This window comes from Notamacropus eugenii, chromosome 2 (genome assembly GCF_028372415.1).
Source record: "Notamacropus eugenii isolate mMacEug1 chromosome 2, mMacEug1.pri_v2, whole genome shotgun sequence".
NCBI classification, from domain to species: Eukaryota; Metazoa; Chordata; class Mammalia; order Diprotodontia; family Macropodidae; genus Notamacropus; species Notamacropus eugenii.
Window position 1 is genome coordinate 191,653,093 of NC_092873.1, and position 18,274 is coordinate 191,671,366.

The following is an 18,274-nucleotide window of genomic DNA, read 5'->3' on the forward strand; positions in this document are numbered from 1 at the left end:
CAAAGGAACTAGGACTAAAACCCAGAATCACCTACCCAGCAAAACTGAGTATGATACTTCAGGGGGGAAAATGGTCATTCAAAGAAATAGAGGACTTTCAAGCATTCTTGATGAAAAGACCAGAGTTGAATAGAAAATCTGACTTTCCAACACAAGAATCAAGAGAAGCATGAAAAGGTAAAAAGGAAAGAGAAATCACAAGGGACTTGGGAAAGTTGAACTATTTACATTCCTACATGGAAAGATAATATTTGTAACTCTTGAAACTCTGCTCAGTATCTGGGGTAGTTGGAAGGATTATACACATACATACACACGTAGAGAGACAGACAGGGAGCACAGGGCGAGTTGAATAGGAAGGGATCATATCTAAAAAAAATAAAATTAAGGGATGACAGAGGAACATATTGGGAGAAGAAAGGGAGAAATGGAATGGGGCAAATTATCTCTCATAGAAGAGGCAAGAAAAGTTTTTCCAGTGGAGGGGAAAAGGGGGGAGGTGAGAGGGAAAAAGTGCTTACTCTCCTCACATTTGGCTCAAGGAAGGAATAACATGCACACTCAATTTGGTATGAAATCTATCTTACACTACAGGAAAGTAGGGGAGAAGGGGATAAGGGAGTTGTGGGGAGATGATGGAAGGAAGGGCAAATGGGAGGAGGGGATAATTAGAAGTAAACACTTTTGGGGAGGGACAAGGTCAAAAGAGAGAATAGAAGAAATGGGGGGGCAGGATAGGATGGAGGGAAATATAGTCTTACACAACATGACTATTATGGAAGTCATTTGCAAAATTACACATACATACCTATATTGAATTGCTTGCCTTCTCAGTGGGGATGGGTGGGGAAGAAGGAAGAGTAGTTCGAACCAAAGTTTTAGGAACAAATGTTGAGAATTGTTTTTGCGTACAACTGGGAAATAAGAAATACAGGTAATGGAGTATAGAAATTTATCTTGCCCCACAGGACAAGAGAGAAGATGAGGATAAGGGAAGAGAGGGATGTTAGAAGAGAGGGCACATTGGTGGAAGGGGCAATCAGAATGCAAAGCGTTTTAGGGTGGGGGGAGGGGAGTGATGGGGAGAAAATTTGGAACTCAAAATTTTGTAGAAATGAATGTTGAAAACTTAAAATAAATTAAAATTAAATTAAAATAATAATAATATCATAGCATAGCAATAGGTGAAGCACTGGGAATACTGTTGTGTTATAACTACAGCACTGTAATTTGTTACGACTATGTCACTGTCACTTCTCTATTTCTGAAGACACCACCATCCTTCCAGCATCTCAAGTTCATCAATATCAACATTAGCCTGTACTCTTTACTCTCCCCTCACCCCAAGGACACAATCAGTTGCCAAATCTTACTGTTTTTACTTTCACAGCATCTTTCACATGCCTCCACTCACATGGGCTACCTTCTTTGTCCAAACCCTCATCACCTCTCACTCAAACTGTCACAATAATTTTTGAAGTAGTCTCCCTCCTCAAGTCTCTTGCCACTCTAGCCTGTTTGACACAATGCTGCCAAAATAATTTTCCGTAAGTGCGGATCTAACCGTGTGACTTTCCGATTAAACTGCTTCTTGTTGCCTATAGGATATAACAGAAATGCTGCTGTTTAGCTTTTAAAGTCCTACAAAATATAGTCCCAATCTACCTTCCCAATTTCACTGGATATTATTCTTTTTCCTGCATGCTGCAATCCAGCCAAACAGGATACTTGACCTCTCCTTATCTAAGAGTCTTTGCACTGGTCATGTCCCATGCCTAGAATACAATTTCTCCCTAACTCTATCTCATAGAATTCTCTTCCTTTAAGATGCAGTCCAGACACTATCCTCTATATGAAGCCTTTCTTGATCTCCCCCAATGTTAGTACCTTCCCTTCCATAGCACTTGTATTTAACTATCTCTTTGTACACTTCATGTTTATGCTATATATATATGAGTGTATATGTGCTTATACACACACACACACGTATATATAGATATGATTTGTACTTGTCTGTCACATTAGAACATAAGCTCACTGAAAGTAGGGATCATTTAATTCTTTGCTCTGAATAGTCCCAGTGCCTAGCACAAGGCCTTATATAAGCTAGTCATTCATTCTTATTGTGATCAATACTTATTGATTTTTATTTGAGATATATCCAAATCCTATTTCAAACTTTTGGAAAGATATTCATCTTATGTTACAAACCCCTCACCCTTTTTTCTTGAATCTCTGACCTATACATACATACATAACCTATTCTTCCTCAATTTTTGTACTAATTCAGGTTCAAAATTCACTTACAATATATCTTATACTTGCCCCCAAAGAGAAATTAGCAATATCTGGATGAATCCAAAACTTAAGTCTCTATAATTACAAATCCCACAGTACCAGCATGTAAATGAGCCCCCTGATTACAGTGTGTCATTAATGTTTGATTCTCTTTTACTGACTCTGGTTTTATTAAAATAATGTTCACATGTAATGTCAAAAGTGAAATCTGCTAATCAAAGCTTCAAATATTTGAATAAACTATTTTATTTGCATGATAACCACTAAATCTCTTTGGTGCTCTTCAAAGCCCTTTTCTCCAATTACATCAAATTTTCTATATAATCTTTCAAAAAATTCTTTAAAATGATTCAACCAAAGAGGGTATCAATAATTATTTAATTAAAAAGGATTTTTATAGTCATAAATATAATGGTTTCTTACTTTCCTCCAAAAGAAGTATTTCATAAAATTTACTGAGACTACTGACCGAAACGTTTCCTATTCTGGAATTCCCCCCCTTCATCTAAAGTAAGTATTCACCTAGCAACTTTTATTTGAAATGAACTATTCAAGTAGTTTGCCCTATTAAATGACTTTATTAAAAAAAAAAAAAAAAGACGTATACATATACATGAATATACACATATGATGTCTTTATATATGTCTATGCATGCATACATACATATATTTATATATGGTACACTGGAGTTACAGGAAAGTTACAGGATCAAAGATCCTCTTCTATCTGCACTCACTAAATTGATGATCTCATCAGCTCCTATAGGTTTAGTGATTATCTCTATGCAGATGACTCAGATCTATCTATCCATCCCTAGCCTCCTGAGATTCAGTCCTGAATCACCAACTATCTATTAGATATTTCTATATGGTTTTATCTATCAACAAGCCTTTATTAAATACTTACTCTATGTCAACACTATGCTAAGCTCTGGAAATACAAAGAAAAAGCAAGGAATTTACATTGCAATAAGGGAAACAACACATATATAAATAGGTACACACAAGCTACATAGAGTAAAACAAAGGAAATTTTAGAGAAGAAAGGGCTGGTAATTGGAAGAATCAAGAAAATCCTCGTTCAAAATGTGGCATACGAGCTAAGTCTTGAAGACAGGATTCTACCCCACAGAGGTGAGGAAGGCGAGCATTCCAGACATAAAGGACAACCAAAGTAAAGGCATGGGGATGGGAGACAGATGTTTTGTGTAGGGCATAACAAACAGACTGCTATGGCTGGATTATAGAGTTCATGGAGGTGAATAATGTGCACTAAGACTAGAAAGACTGGAAGTGGTCAGGATGTAAAGAGCTTTAAATGTTAAAAGAGAAGTTTATATTTAATCCTAATAGGAGTTTACTGAGAAAGGGTGTATGGTATAGGGTGTTCAGAGAGGATTAGCACCCTTGGTGTGAGGACTTGCTGAGCTCTTTTCAGAGCTGCTCATCCACCTTCACTCAATTCCCATCTGTGGCTCCAAGAACCTGTAGTATACTCAGCAGCCACACCCCAGTAAAACCATCTCAGTAGAAAGGCTAAATCAGGTTGAGGGTAACACATGGGCCTCGAATCTGAGTTAGGGGGATGTCTACCCCAGGCACATGAAAACTTCCCCAGCAGAATGGGCAGATGAGAACAATTTGTTCCAATGGCTATGAAGGGAGCAGAAGCAGGCACTGTGGAGCTTTTAGAGCTTGGTCAAACATCCAAGATGCCAAGGTCATCCACTGCATCCCAGGGCATCACCAGTTATCTCGACTTTTTTCTTGCCATTGGGCTTTGATATTCTGGAAGAGAAAGTGAGGCTGACAACTTTGTGCAACTCTGTCTCACTTAAATGCAATTCACCTACAAATCAAGACAAAATCCTATGATGTCACTGTTCCTCTTTGAAAACAAAGGAGAAGAAACAACAACAACAACTGAGGAGAAGGGGAGGTGTAGACATTTTGCCTTTTGGTAAAATCATTTTGGCAGACGTACGGCGAACAGACTGGAAAGGGGTGAGGCATGCGGCAGGAACACTAATTAGAAAGCTATTGCAACAGTCCAGTTGAAAAGTGATAAGGACTTGAACTTGGATGGTGGAAAGATGATGTATGATAGAGGTCAGAGAGAAAGAAAAGACAAGATTCTGCATTTATGAGGTAAGCAAGAATGAAAAGTCTAGGATTGTACTGAGGTTGTGAACCTAGGGGAATAGTGGTAACCTTGACAGTAATAAGGATGTTCAGAAAAGGTTGTGGATTTTAGGGGAAAGAGAATTAAATATGTTTTGGAAATGTTGAACTTGAGAGACTTCTGGGACACCCGGTTTGAAATGTTCTAACTCAGTAAGTCTAGCATTAGCATGGAGATGATCATTGAACTCTTGGAAGCTGATCAACTCACCAAGTGAGAGAGAAGAGAGAAAAGATAAAAGTACCCAGGACAGAACTTTAAGGGATATCCACACTTAGTGGTTGTGACATGGAAAATCCAACAGAGGAGACTGAGAAGGAGAAGAGGATGGTCAGTAGTCTCAAATGCTGCAGGAGTTCAAAGAGGATGAGGACCAAGAAAAGGCCATGAGATCTGGCAATTCAGAGATCACCAGCAGCTGTGAAGAGAAGAGCTTTAGTTGAATGATGACATCAAAAACCAGATTCCAAAGCATTTAGGACAATGCAAGAGGAGAGGAAGTGCCAGCACCCAGTACTGACAACTTTTTCAAGGAGTTTGGCTCAGAAGAGGAAGAAAAAGATAAAATGACAGCTAACAGGAATGGCAGAATCTAGTGAGGAGTAAAGATGGGAACAAAGACAGGAACATTCCTAAAAATCAGAGAAGGAGCCAAGAGAGATTAAGATTTACCATTAGAGAGTGGGGATGATTGTAAAAGCAATCTGTTGGAGCTGGGGAGAGATGGGATCATGGATTCAGGTAGAAAGGTTGGCACAGGGGGTAGGATAAAGTCCATTACTTCATCTGAGACAAGAATGTGAGAAGAGATAAATGGATATGACTTTAGAGGGATGTGAGAGAAAAAGGGGAGAAGAGGGAAATTTCAGCAAATGGGCTCAATTTTTTCAATGAAGAATGAGCCTCGGTCCTCAACTGAAAGGCCAAGGAGATGTTTAAGAAGAAAAGAGGTATGGAATAGCCACTGTGGTGAATGGGATATATAATTGATTAAGGAGGAACAGAAGTACTGCCTTGGTGTCATGAAGGTCTAGCTCAGATTAGATAGCATAAATTTGTAATGGGTACACTTAGAAAAGTTTTGTGACTTCCTTCAGCAGCATGCAAGCAGAAATAGTGGAATAATCCAGGGTTGTGGTTTGGCAATGTGTGACCAGAGATGGGGGAAGAGGGAGAAGTGCAGGCATTTTTGAGATTAGAGAGGATCATACAGCGTTGAACAGGCACACCAAAGGGTCATGACTGGGAAGAAAAGAGAATGCAAAGTAGGGGTGATGGATGATCAAATGAAGTATTGAGAGTTAGAGGAAATGTAAGTCATGGTAAGGACAAAGAATAGGGTTTTGGAGGGGGGGGGGTGTCATAAAGCACAAAAAGAGACATAATAATAAAAGATTATGACTGGATAAAGGAACATCAGAGGTCCTCAACATAATACAATAATTTCAGGTGATGGTAATATCAAAGGTTTAACTATCCTGATGTGTAGCTGTGGTAGTATGATGGAATAGGTCACGGGAGTTGAACAGACTAAAGAATTAGGACGTACACTAATCTGTATCTGATGACCCTTATTATGATGGCAGGAGTTAGAGCAGAGAGACTTTCAGCCAAGAACTAAAGTAGAAGTTTGACTCTAGAAGTGAAGGTGGTAGAGAAAGAGTCTGAAGTGACAATGGAGAGCAAAAACTGATTATTCCTACTGCTCTACCTAGACCAGTGAATCAGAAGGCTTTGGGAACAGTGGTCAAAGATGCAGTATTGTCTGAAGGGAGACAGGTATCAGTGAGTGCTAAAAGATAAAAGGAGTGAAAGAGGAAGTTTAAAACAAAAGGAAGTCTGTTCATTATGGAGCCAACACTGCAGAGGGCACAGTACAAGGGACATGCAGATCTGGAGTAGCACACTAACAGACTAGTGATGAAATGGATGAGAATGAATAAGTAGACAACTGGTATTGGATGTTTCACATGTGCCTCACACTATGTCCAAAATAAAATTCACTATCTTTGTCAATAAAAACACATCCCTCTTCCAAAATTCTCTAATAATTTTAAAAGCGCCATTATTCTTCCAGAGTATCAATATCAGCTCCTTACCCCCCCACATACTCAAATTACAAAATCGTGTCATTTCCACCTTCATAAGACCTTTCAAATCTGACTCCATTCATGTAGCTATCACCTCAGTTTAGACCTTCATCACTTCTTGATTGAACTACTACAATAACCTTCCAATTATCTCCCTGCCTCTCTCCATGTCAATCAACTTCAACTTAACTCCAAAGCAATTTAGCTAAAGCACAAATCTGACCATGTCGATGCCTATTCAATAAACTCTTGTGGCTCCCCATTACCTCTAAGATGAAATACAAACTCCTCTATTTGTCATTCAAAGCCCTTTATAACCTGGTACCAACAAATATTCGTACCTTATTATATACTAATCCTCTTCAAAATCCAACTCTCCTCTCAATCTGATCTTCTTACCCTTTTTAATACAAGGTATTTCTTCTTATTTTGGAGCTGATTGTCCTCCATGTCTGTAATGCACTATCTTCCCTACTCCCCCCCTAACTACTTCTCTCTTAAAACTTTCAATTTCTTTCAAGTCTTAGCTCAAGTATCACCTTCTACACAAAAGTCTTTTTTGGTCACCCTAAATGCAGCCCCACCCCAATCATCTTATATCTGTTTTGTATATTCTTTTCCCTGTATGTGTTGTCTCACTGGACAGAATGTACGCACTTTGTGGGCAGGTATTATTTTACTTTTGAATTTATACATATAGTAAGCACTTAAATAAATATTTGTTAATTGATTTAATTCAAATCCTGGTTCTGATACTAGCTGTGTGACTTTAGGCAAGTCACTTAACCTCTGTTTTGTCATCCGTGAAATAAGCAATTTGGATTAAAATATCTCTAAATTTATTAGCCTACATGAATAAAAGACTATATCTACATAGGTAGATGGGTGCAACTCTGGGAATGCAATCTTGGATTTTATCCTTTATTCTTCTCCCTCTTTCAAGGTCCATATCAAATGTGTTGCCAAGTCTTGTAAATTCTATCTTCACCACATCTCTCATTTGTCCTTCTCTCTCCAATCATATATATTAGGAATAGACCCATTTAGCATGGTATTGTGACTTCTTTCTATTTTAATGTAGGCCTTCTTCAGTTCTGACCTAGACCACTACAATAGTCTAAAAGGTCTCCCTACTTTCATTTCCTCCCCTCTCCAATACATCTTTCACATTCCTGCCAAACTGCTACTCACAAAACCTAATTGACCACATAATGACATATCCCTTATCTCAAGATGAAAATCTTCAATGGCTCCCTACTTCTTTCTAAAATAAAATACAAAATTTTCAGCCTGGCATTTAAAATCCACCACAATCTTCCTCCCATCTCCCCTTCCATTTTTATTTCATATAGTCCCTTTCCTGTATCCTCAAATATAGTCTAACTAGTCTCCTAGATGTTTCCAAACATGATATGTCATCTTTTACCACTCTTGCCTTTACATAAGTGGTTCCTCAAGTCTGGAATGCCTTCCTCACCTCCATCTTACAAAAAAATTAGTTTTCTTCAAAGCATGACTTAAATGTCAGTCATCTGGTAGAAGAGACCTTTATTTGACCTGGTCTCCCGTCCTATTCCCCCTCCCCCATAATTAGCATACTCTTCCCCCTAGAAATTAATTATACTGTTTTGCATTTATTTAATGGTATACACTACTGTATCCCCCAGTACAAAGTAAGAACGTAAATTCCCTAAGGGGAAGGAGTGTTTTGTCTTTGTATCCCCAGAACTCAGTCTTGGACAAAATAATTTGCTTAAAATGTTTGCTGAATTGAATCAGCTCTAGCAAATCTGATTTATGTTGTTCACAGAATCAACAATACTATACTTCATTATACTACAATAATCAAAGACCCTGGAGGTAGAAAGAGACCTATAAAGATCCCTTTTCTAGTCTAACACCTTCAATTTAGAGATGAGGAAAGTGAAACTCAGAGAGATGAAGGTCATAGGAATTCTATGTAACTGCAGAGCTGAATTGGAACACAGGTCATTAGATTCCATATGTAATAATTATTTCCACTTCAATAAACTTTCAGAGAATGAAGAAAGATACTTCCCCTAAGAAAGGGCTTCTTCTATTTACAGTTTGGCCTACTGTACTTACAATCCTTACTTTGTGGACTTCACACCTTCTGTTGGTTCTTATTTGCATCTCAAGTTCAAAGGCCTTTCCTAAAGGAGACAGTTCTTTTTAGCTTGGTGTTAAGAAGTCAGTTTTCCCAAGGCCTGAATTAAGCCAAAAGACTAAAAAAAGTCAGGATATGGGAAATGAACAGTTTTCCAAGTCCAAGTGGCTTCACAATGCTATGTCAAAGAGTTTTGTAGGTAGAAGGGATCTGAGAAATTAACTACCTGGTCCAAGAACTTAATTTTACACGATCAGGAAACAGAAGCTCATATCAATCTAACTTGTGGGCTGGTTAGGGGCTAGAACCCAAGTCCTCAGACTACAAGTTGAAGTCTCTTTCCATCACCATGCGTTTTATTACTTAAATTCCCAGAGTAAACAAACACTTCTGTATTTAAAAAATACAAAAATACTATCTCCAACTTGTAAACACTGTCCAAAACTACTCTTCCTAATGAAGAAAGGAAGCAGTTGGCAGTACTTAATAAATGTCAAACAGGTGAGATAACAAAATAAAGCTCTTAGGGAAAAACATTAATGTAAAGAAAATCACAGCAGATCATTCTTGAATAATACTTCCACTCAAACCAAGAATATAAAAATGATTTTTTAGGAGTCAACAGCCTCACTGAGCAATTACTATCCAAATTTTATTTGTTCAAGAAATGTAACAAGAAGAGTCTATTTTTTAATTCAGGACACCTAATTTCTAAAAAGTTATCCACACTGAACATTTAAATAGAGTCAAACAAATTTAAAGTAAACCAAACTAGATATTTTAGAAAAGAAAGCATTTCCATGCAACAGTACAAACTGGCATAACTTATTTATTCAAAATCTACTCATTCAAAAATAACACTCATTAGGAAAATACATCAAAACAATTTATTCCTCTGAAAAAGTTCAATAACTGATTTGTCTCTGACACTTATTCCCTGTATGAACTTGGGCAAATAAATCATTTAACCACCTTGAGCCTTAATCTCCTCATCAGTTGGCCTCTGAAGTCCCTTCCAGCTCTAGACCCAAATCAAGCCTTTAAGAGTACATTAGCAGTTAATTCTTAAATGTTATACTTATTTATGGCATATTATGTAATATAAGCTGATCATTAATTATAATTTTAACCACTCACATACATGGTCAAATGACTCATTTTAAAAAAGCAATTTTTAAAGATAATTTTGTCACTAGTATGTTCCTAGATCTGGAATTGGAAGGTGTTCATACTTGTCTTTTTACAGGTAAGGAAACTGAGTCCCAGAGGAGATGTGACTTGCTGAAGGTAATAAGTAGCTATACTAGCACTGAACCCAAGTCATGTGACTCCAAATCCAATACTCAGCCCACTTAAAAGGTGCATGTCTACAAACAATGAATAATTTTATAAATTAATTTCCTGTTTAAAAAAAGTAGGAGAGAGTGTCTTGAGCTGAGAAAAACTACACAACAGAAGATGAAGTTAGTTATTGAAGGAAAAATTTCTCTCATTATGCTTTAAAAGTAGGATAAATTACTTATTTTTTATAGATAATAGTTGTTTTATTAAAATAACTTTCATCCGCTGAAATTTTCTATTCAAGTTGTGGAAAAACTCAGGACCATACATTTTTGGACAAATAGTTACAAAATTATAATTACTTTATGAATCATCCTATCAGAGTATGAAAATTCACTCAGGAATGTTCAATAACACTGGGAGGGGGGCAATCAAAATGAGCTGCAGGGAAAGAATGTAACAAAATGTAAAAGTTATAAGCAGAAATAACACTGGATGCCTAGCATCTGTTTTATCATTTGACAAAGATACATCAATTGCAGGATCTCTCCTTTTCATTGCACCTGGAGAACAAACGAGATAATACAAATTTCAATTAGAAACAAAGACAGCATCCCTTACATTAAAGAGGACAGAAAACCTATCTTTTCCAGCACTTTATCTGCTCAGCCCTCCCCTACATGTTCAAAGTTTCAAGTAATACTCTTGTAACAAAACCCTACAGTATTGAAATGCTCTATCTTAAAAGGTGTCAACACCCCCTTTAATCTCTATTTTAAAAAAACCTCAACAACTGGATACTGTAATGAAATGCTCCTATGAACATAGATAATTTTAACAAAGGGAATTTGCACTAAAAGATAAATGCCTGGGAAGAAATTTTATCTTTAGGGAAATAGTAATATGTTGGTAGTTTATAGGAAACGGAATCTAGTAATAAGGTGAATGGTGAAAAGGGCAAGGAGCATCAAGTGGGAAATACAATTCAAAATCCCATGGGACAAAAACGCATAGCTAAAGGTAAGGGCATCCATTTCTGAGGGAGGGAAGGAGGTAGGCCACTCCAAATACGTTAGAATAAAAGCGAAGTGATTAAAAAAGCACCTTTCAAGTTTGGCCAACATCCTAATCAAATGATCATGAACCTCAGGAGCTTTTGAAAACATAACTAAGATCATTCCATTTCCCCCTCCCTCCTCATCTGCTGCAATATAGCCTTAAAGCAGCTCTTTTTATCTAAAGATGTACTGTCTGTCTAAAAGGCAATCCTGCCACCCAGCACATGGCATTTTCTACGTTTATACATCTGTGTTGAATTGTGGTTCCTAACAAATTAAACCTATGACATGGTACGTTTTTCCTTCAGAAACAAATATTTTCTGCTTCCAAAGATGCAAGCCTCACTCCAAGCCCCGCACCTGTGGGGTGCTATCTTGTCCCCAGACTCTGGAGGCGTCAACGCCACAAATCCTTCAGGAATCATCCACAGCTCCCACCGGAAAGCCACATGGTCATTTCAATGGGAAAGCTGTGTGGCCCCGGGCACCTCCCTCAATGTACTGCCTACTGCATCTCCGAGAGGAAAGGAAGGGAACAAGGAGCATGATGGCAGCGTGATGGTGGTAACATTTTGACAACAGAAATGACCGCTTCCTCCTCTTGTGAAGCTATTTCCAGACAGAGGCAGTAGACGAGAAGCAAGACATGGTGGTGCTTCCCACCAGGTGATCAGCACTAGAGGGGAGGGGGGACTACTCCGAACAGGTCCACGAAGGCCCCACAAAGACCATCCCAGCCCCGCAAGGCGGTTCTCATTTAAAGGGGGAGGGGGATGTTGAGAGGAGAGGCAGGGAGTGCGGCGTCTGTCCTCCGGCTCCCGGCAGCCTGGCGCAGTGTAAACACTCAGGGAGACCGCTTCTCTGCGCCTCCCTCTGCCTTTCGGCTGGGGGCGAGGGGGGTATCTGCGCTGAGCCCACAGCTCGCCCCCTGTCACGCGTGAGAGACAAGCCCAGGCAGACGCCGGCGGCGGTGGCCACGGCCGGCGTGCGTGTGTGTGCCCCGGAGTGGCCGCCCCCTCCCCCCGGTCGCGCTCACCTGCGGGGGTCGCTCCGAAGACTCGCACCACCGGCACCTTCTTGACGGGGTCCTGGGTGAAGGGGGATTGGCAGATATCCAGCCCCTGCAGCGGGCTGGCCATGTAGTAATCGGCAGTCACTATCCGCACTGAAAACATGTTCGCCGCCGCCGCCACCTCTCCCTCAGCAGCCACACAGAACAGCAGCAGCAGTTCCCGCAGCAGCAGCAGCAGCAGCAGCGCCCCCTCCCCGCCCGCCTCGCCTGCCGGCCCCTATCTCCGCTCTCGTCTCCTCACCCCTCCCAGACACCGCGAGGAGGAGCAGGAGCGGCGGCGGCGGCGGCGGCGGGGCCCAGGGCTAGGGGTCCGCGCTGCTGCTGCCGCCTCCTCAGGAGCGCCGCGCGGGGGGCACGGCCAGAGAAACCCCGACGCTTTCGTCGCTGCCGCTGCTACTGCCGCTGCCGCCGCCTCCGGGGATCACACAGGCTTCTCCGTCCCAGGCTGCAGCTCTTGTTGCCATGATGATGATGTCACGGACGCAACCACTGGGGGGGGAGAAGGGGGGGTGTAAAGAGGGTGGGGGAGGGGGTGTGGTTAGGAAGAAGAGGAGGAATGGGGGGGGGGTCACCGGGAGGGAAAGGAAAAGATAGGGTGGGAGGGAGGGGGAAAGAAAAGAAAGAGAATGTGTTTCTCCCCCCGCCCCCGATCGGCACGCGCCGGGTCCAGCCCCAGCTGGGGCCCGGGAGAATCGATGACTCGTAATGTGGGTACCGTCACCTGGGTGCGGGCTAGGAGAGGGAGAAGGGGAGGTGGAGCGCCGATGTCATGGATGGCGAAGGAGGGGGTCGCCTTTCAGTCACTTGCGGGGCAGAAGTGTTTGGAGTTGGGGGAAGGGCGGCTGCGTTTGGGTCGGTTTCAGCGGTTACGCGGGATTGGCAAAGGCTGCGGCATTTCGCGGTTTTTTTTTTTTCTCAGACCGCCATTTCGTATCCTGCAGTGGAGGCGGAGATGGGCGCCCGGCGCCTCCGCCCGTTTTCAGAAGGTAAGAGAATCCAGAGTAGGGGAGGAAGCCGGGGGAAGGGGAGAGGAGGGAGAGGGAGGGGGAGGGGGAGGGGCGGCGCCGAGCCGCGGCGCGCGGGAGGGGTGGGGAGGGGAGGGGCGGGGCGGGGTGAGCGGAGGAGATCGGAGGAGATCGGACGGATTTAGCACCAAGTCTCCAGGTAATGTTCGGGGCTCCTGCGCGTGGCCCGGAGGCGGCGCGAGGGGCGGGGGGAGCGCGAGGCTTCGGGCTCGGCCTATAAAAGGGCGGCCCCGGCCGTGCGGCTGTTTGTACGTGCGCCGCCGCCGGAGCCGCCGCGCTCTGCTTCTTTGCGCGCCCACTTCCCTCCCCCCGCCATTCACGCTCTCCTCCCCTTCCCCCCACCCTTTGCTGCAGTGTGCGCTCGCTGCCTGTTAATGAGTCTCTGCTCGGCGGTGCCCTGCCCTCCTCTGCCCTGCCGTGCCAGGGGTTGGCAGATGGAGTGAGGATTTCCCAGTTCGTTGTGTCTCACGTTACACGCCCCCACCTCCCTTCCCTCCGTTTTCTCCCTTCGAGCTCCTTTTTTCTCGTGGCTCCGGAGCCGCCGCCTGTCTGCGCGTGCCTGGGCTTCCGTGTGTACGAGGCTGTCGGCCCGTGACCTTTCCCCCCAGTGGAATGCGGGATTGAAAGACTTGGGAAAACAACGGAAAAGGGCCAGGGTAACCCCTCTGGATGGAAATGCCGAGGGCGTCGTGTTAGGCGTTAACCCTTTATGGAAAGCACAAAAGCTTGAGTAAATCTTTGAGAATACTTGGAAACGTGAATCCAAATCCTGTGGGATGAGATTACGTTAGGAGATAAACCCACCCTCCTGGCAGTCAGGCGGTCTGGGTTTCTTGCCTGCGTGACCTTGAGCAAGTTAATTTAGGATTCCCGGGCTTCAGTGTTCCTGGCCGTGAAATGAGTGTTGCACTTGGTGGTATCAGCTTCTTTTAAGTTGTATACGATTTAATAAGTCCATGATTCCTGGGTTTTAGTCCCAAGTCCACCTTTTGTCCTGTGCAGTTCGGTTTGGTCCAAATGTTAAAACGCTCGAAAATGGACACCAAAAGCATCCGAGGATTTAGGACTAGAAGGAACCTTAGAGATCACCTCGTCCTTACAGATGAGAAAAGTGAAGAGGGTGTGTGACTTTCACGGTACCTTCTAGATACTAAGTAGCCAAGATGTTTCAGGAATTTGTGGGTAGGTCCTGTGACTCCAGTTCCAGTGCTTTTTCTACAGCGCTGATTAGCGCTCTCGCTGGTCAGGATTTTTGCCTACCTGTTTATTACACACCTTTGTTTTGATAGCCAGTAAATTACTGTATATTTGGAGTGTTTTGAGAGAGCCTCATTTAATAGAGTTGTAAGTTCTTTTGATAATGTCTAAACCATTTTACAAATGAGGAAATCGAGGCCTGGAGAGCGATTCAGTAATTGAAGGTCATGGAAATAGTAAGTAACAAAACCAAGATGACCCTAGGTCTTTTGACTTTTAATCCAGTGTTCCTTTCATCACATCTTAACAATTTCGTAATAGGGAGTATAGTCAATGGGAACCTTTGTTACATGGGATTTGAGATATAACAGTATGGCAAATTAGCTTACACTTGTGGGTCTTAGTACCCATGGTGGAATTCTCTCCATATATTTAAGTAATGAATTTCTAGTGCAAAATATTATATAATTCAGTTCCTAGGTGGATGACATAGATCAATAAAAGGCTTCTTGCTTTCATGAAGCCTTTAATTTTATGAGAGGGCTTATAACAGTATGAAAGTAGACAAATATCCTAGGTATATATACCTATATCCTTGGTATAGATATCCTAAATCCCTGCTGTCTCCTTAAAGAGGTTAGAATTTTGGTAACATGGTTTCACCTGGACCTTTTGAATCCCCTTTCTCCCCTTAATACCACATATTAGGTGATTGATCCATACACTTGGCCTGTACCCTTGGACTTGGTCTTTAAGAAAGAGATAAAGGACACAGCCTGAAAGAACCAGAAAGACTTTCATAGAGGCTTTAAAGAGTTTCAAACAGAGAAGATCCACCAGATTTGTGCATAAACAGTGTAAAGAATAGTTTTGGGGGAAAAAAACGGGAAGACGTGTTAGGAGAACATTGTAGTAGTCTGGGAGAGTTGTAATGCATGGCATCCATGGATATAGAAAGCCTCCCCTTACATCTTGTCTTTACCATCTTCTGCCTTGAATTTAATGTAAGGTATTCAGGCATCATGAACCAATTTCAAACCAACTGTGCTGTTGTTTCTGAAAGAGGCATATCATTCTACTCCCTTATGGTTCCACTTAGCATCTCTGTAACTTTCAGAACCAAATATCCCCTGAGAATGTCAGCTCTTTGAGGGCAGGAACTGTTTTTGCTTTAATGCTTGTTTCCCTGGGGACTAGCATTATATAATATTGGTATATTGTAGGAGCTTAATATATGCTTTTTCAAATTCACTGGTTCATTCTCATGCCCATCCCATATCACTTCTCATCACCACTTACCTCCTGCCATCCGTTTTCATACTTCACTGAAACCGCTTTCTTACAAGATCCTATTATTTATTGCATAATCCAACAGACTTTTTTCAGTCTTCATCCTGTTTTACATCTCTGTATCATTTGACACTGGCCACCACTCTCTCTTCCCTGACTTTGATAATGCTCTCTCCAAGTTCTTCCGTCAGTCTGGTGTCCCACCCTTTATGCATGAGTATACACCCAGGGCTCCATCCTGGGCCCTCTTCTCTCCCTGCACACTATTGGTGATCTCATCTGCTCTCTAGTTCAACTATCATCCCAATCACTTTTCCAGTCCTCATCTTTCTCCTTCATTCCAGGCCAGTATCTCCACCTGCCAGACATCTCCACCTTATTGTCCCTGAGGCTTCACAAGTTCAGCTATCCAAAACAAAATGCATTATCTTTCCACCTAAGTCTACCGCTATTTCTAAGCTCCCTATTTTTTTAAGAGCATCACATTCTTCCAATCTCTCAGATTTATAATTCTGATGTTATACATCTCAGTCCAATCCAAGAAACATTTATTAAGCTTTTATATGCTAGGCACTGGCTAACTGCTGGGGATACAATGAGTAAAAAGAAAGACAGTTTCTGCCCTCAAGGAATTTTCAGTCTAATAGTTGGAGACAACACACGAAGGGAGGCAGGAAAGTGGAGGAAAGGACAACACACCAGGGATATCTTGTTTCCTGGAGTTGAAACCAGGCAGAGTAGCAGATGCAAAGTGGAGTGAGTTGGGAGGCCAGTCTGCCTTGTATAAAGGAAGGCACTGAGACTCCTCTCTCATGAGGTTATCCATCCTCTAGTCCTCCTGTCAGGAGGGAGAGGAAGCTGAGGGGGGTAGTGTCAGTCCAGGCTTGAGTTAGCAGCATGGCGATGAGATTAGAAATGAAGTTTCTCCTGGAAGAGGTTGCTTCTTCCCTGGATTTGAAACTAGGTAAAGCAGCAAATGCAAAATAGAGTAACTCCTCAGTCTCACTCACCCCTCATAGACAATCATTTGCCAAATCTTGTGGAAAGTTTTTTTCTCCACAACATTCCTTGCATCTGTCCCTTCACACCTCACACCACAACCATCTTAATTGAGGTGGTCATCATCCCTTTGACAATAGCCTCCTGATAAACTGTCTGCTTCCTCTTTCCCCATTCTGTTCTCTATCCAGCCACCAAATTGATATTCCTGAAACATAGATCTAACCATGACACTCCTGCATAGAAAACTTCACTGGTTTCACATTGCCTCTAAGATAAAAATGCATAGTCCTCTAAATTTTCAGCATTTAAAATACTTTAAATCCCTGTAGCTTATCTTTCCACACTGATTATGTATTATTCCTTCACATGCACTCCACATCCCAGGAAAATTGGCTTACTTGATGTTCCCTATATGATATTTCATCCCTATCTTTGTGTCTTTGCCAACCAGGTTGTTCCCCTCAGTTGTATTTCTGTTCTTCCTTATTTCCGCCCTTTGGAAACTCTACAAGCCTAAGCTCAAGTTTCACCTTCTTTGAGAGTCCTTTCCTGATTTCCCCCTGTTATTAGAGCTTTGCCTCCCTGTGTGATATTTATTTGGGACATACATACATACACACACACACACACACACACACACACACACACAATCTGCTTGTCTATAAACATTGTTTTCTACCAGTAAAATATAGTCAAGGAGGCAAGGACTTTAAAATTTTTTGTCTTTATCACAAACACTTAGAACACAGTAGTCTTCTTAGTAAATGCTTGTTGAACTGAATTGAAAAGAGAATTTGTGGAGGTGGAATTAACAGAAACTTAGCTACTAATTGAGTTTTCCTCCAGTCTCACTTCCTAAGGTAACCCTGAAGTTTTGAGTGCAGGTCAGTAGTGATATTGTTAATAGAAATTGGGAAGTCAGAAGGAGGAGTAGGTTTTTAGGAGAAAAGTAGTAAGCTCAGGTCTGTAAGTGTTGGAGTTTGAGATATCGTGATGATGTTCAACTGTAGGAGTCCAGTACGCAAAAGGAAATGTGGGTCAAATCTACGAGAGATCAGATCTAGAGAGTTAGATTTGGGAGATGTAGTTGAAGCTATGAAAATGAATAAGATTATGGAAGAAGAGAGAAGAAAAAAGAAAAACCTAGAACAAAATCTTTGGGAGCAATTCTATGAATGGACTAAAAGCCAGTCAGGGAGATAGAAAAAAGATCAGATAAGAATAATTAGAAAAATGAAATGCTGTTGTAGGAACTGAGGGGTGGGGGAAGAGATGGAGTTGAATGGAGTCAAGTTCTCTAGGAGGATGACACCTGAGAAAATAACCATTGGATTTGTCATTAAAGGATATAATTGGTGACCTTTAATAACACAGTTTCAATAGTATTATGGAGACAAAAGTCAAATAGCAACGGGTTGATGAATGAATGTGGTGACTTAAGGGAGAAATCAGATTTTAAAATAGGAACATTGTGCTAAAATACAATTTCTGAAAAATGCTAACAATTTTCTGAACAAACTGAAGTCCAAATGCAACATATAGTAAAGTAAATCCTTAGTTTTCAAGTAATAATGTTCTTAGGGGAAAAAATGGGAACTATCAAATCAATGGTTTAAGTATTTCTGAAAGAGGAGAAATTTTATTCTGCCTC

General features: G+C 41.6%; 1 protein-coding gene across 4 annotated transcripts in view; it reads right to left on the bottom strand.

The window, feature by feature from the left end:
- The window catches only part of REV3L (REV3 like, DNA directed polymerase zeta catalytic subunit), a 263,108-nt gene extending 250,186 nt beyond the window's left edge, over window positions 1–12,922 (bottom strand). For all 4 annotated transcript variants that reach the window (XM_072637634.1, XM_072637633.1, XM_072637636.1 and 1 more), the window contains exons 1-2: window positions 12,831–12,922; window positions 12,074–12,598 (exon numbers count right to left, since the gene is read on the bottom strand). In XM_072637634.1, coding sequence (XP_072493735.1) covers window positions 12,074–12,212 — 139 coding nt within the window. In that variant the 5' untranslated portion in view covers window positions 12,213–12,598; window positions 12,831–12,922. The remainder of the gene's footprint in view (window positions 1–12,073; window positions 12,599–12,830) is intronic.
- Between the last annotated feature and the right edge of the window lie 5,352 nt (window positions 12,923–18,274).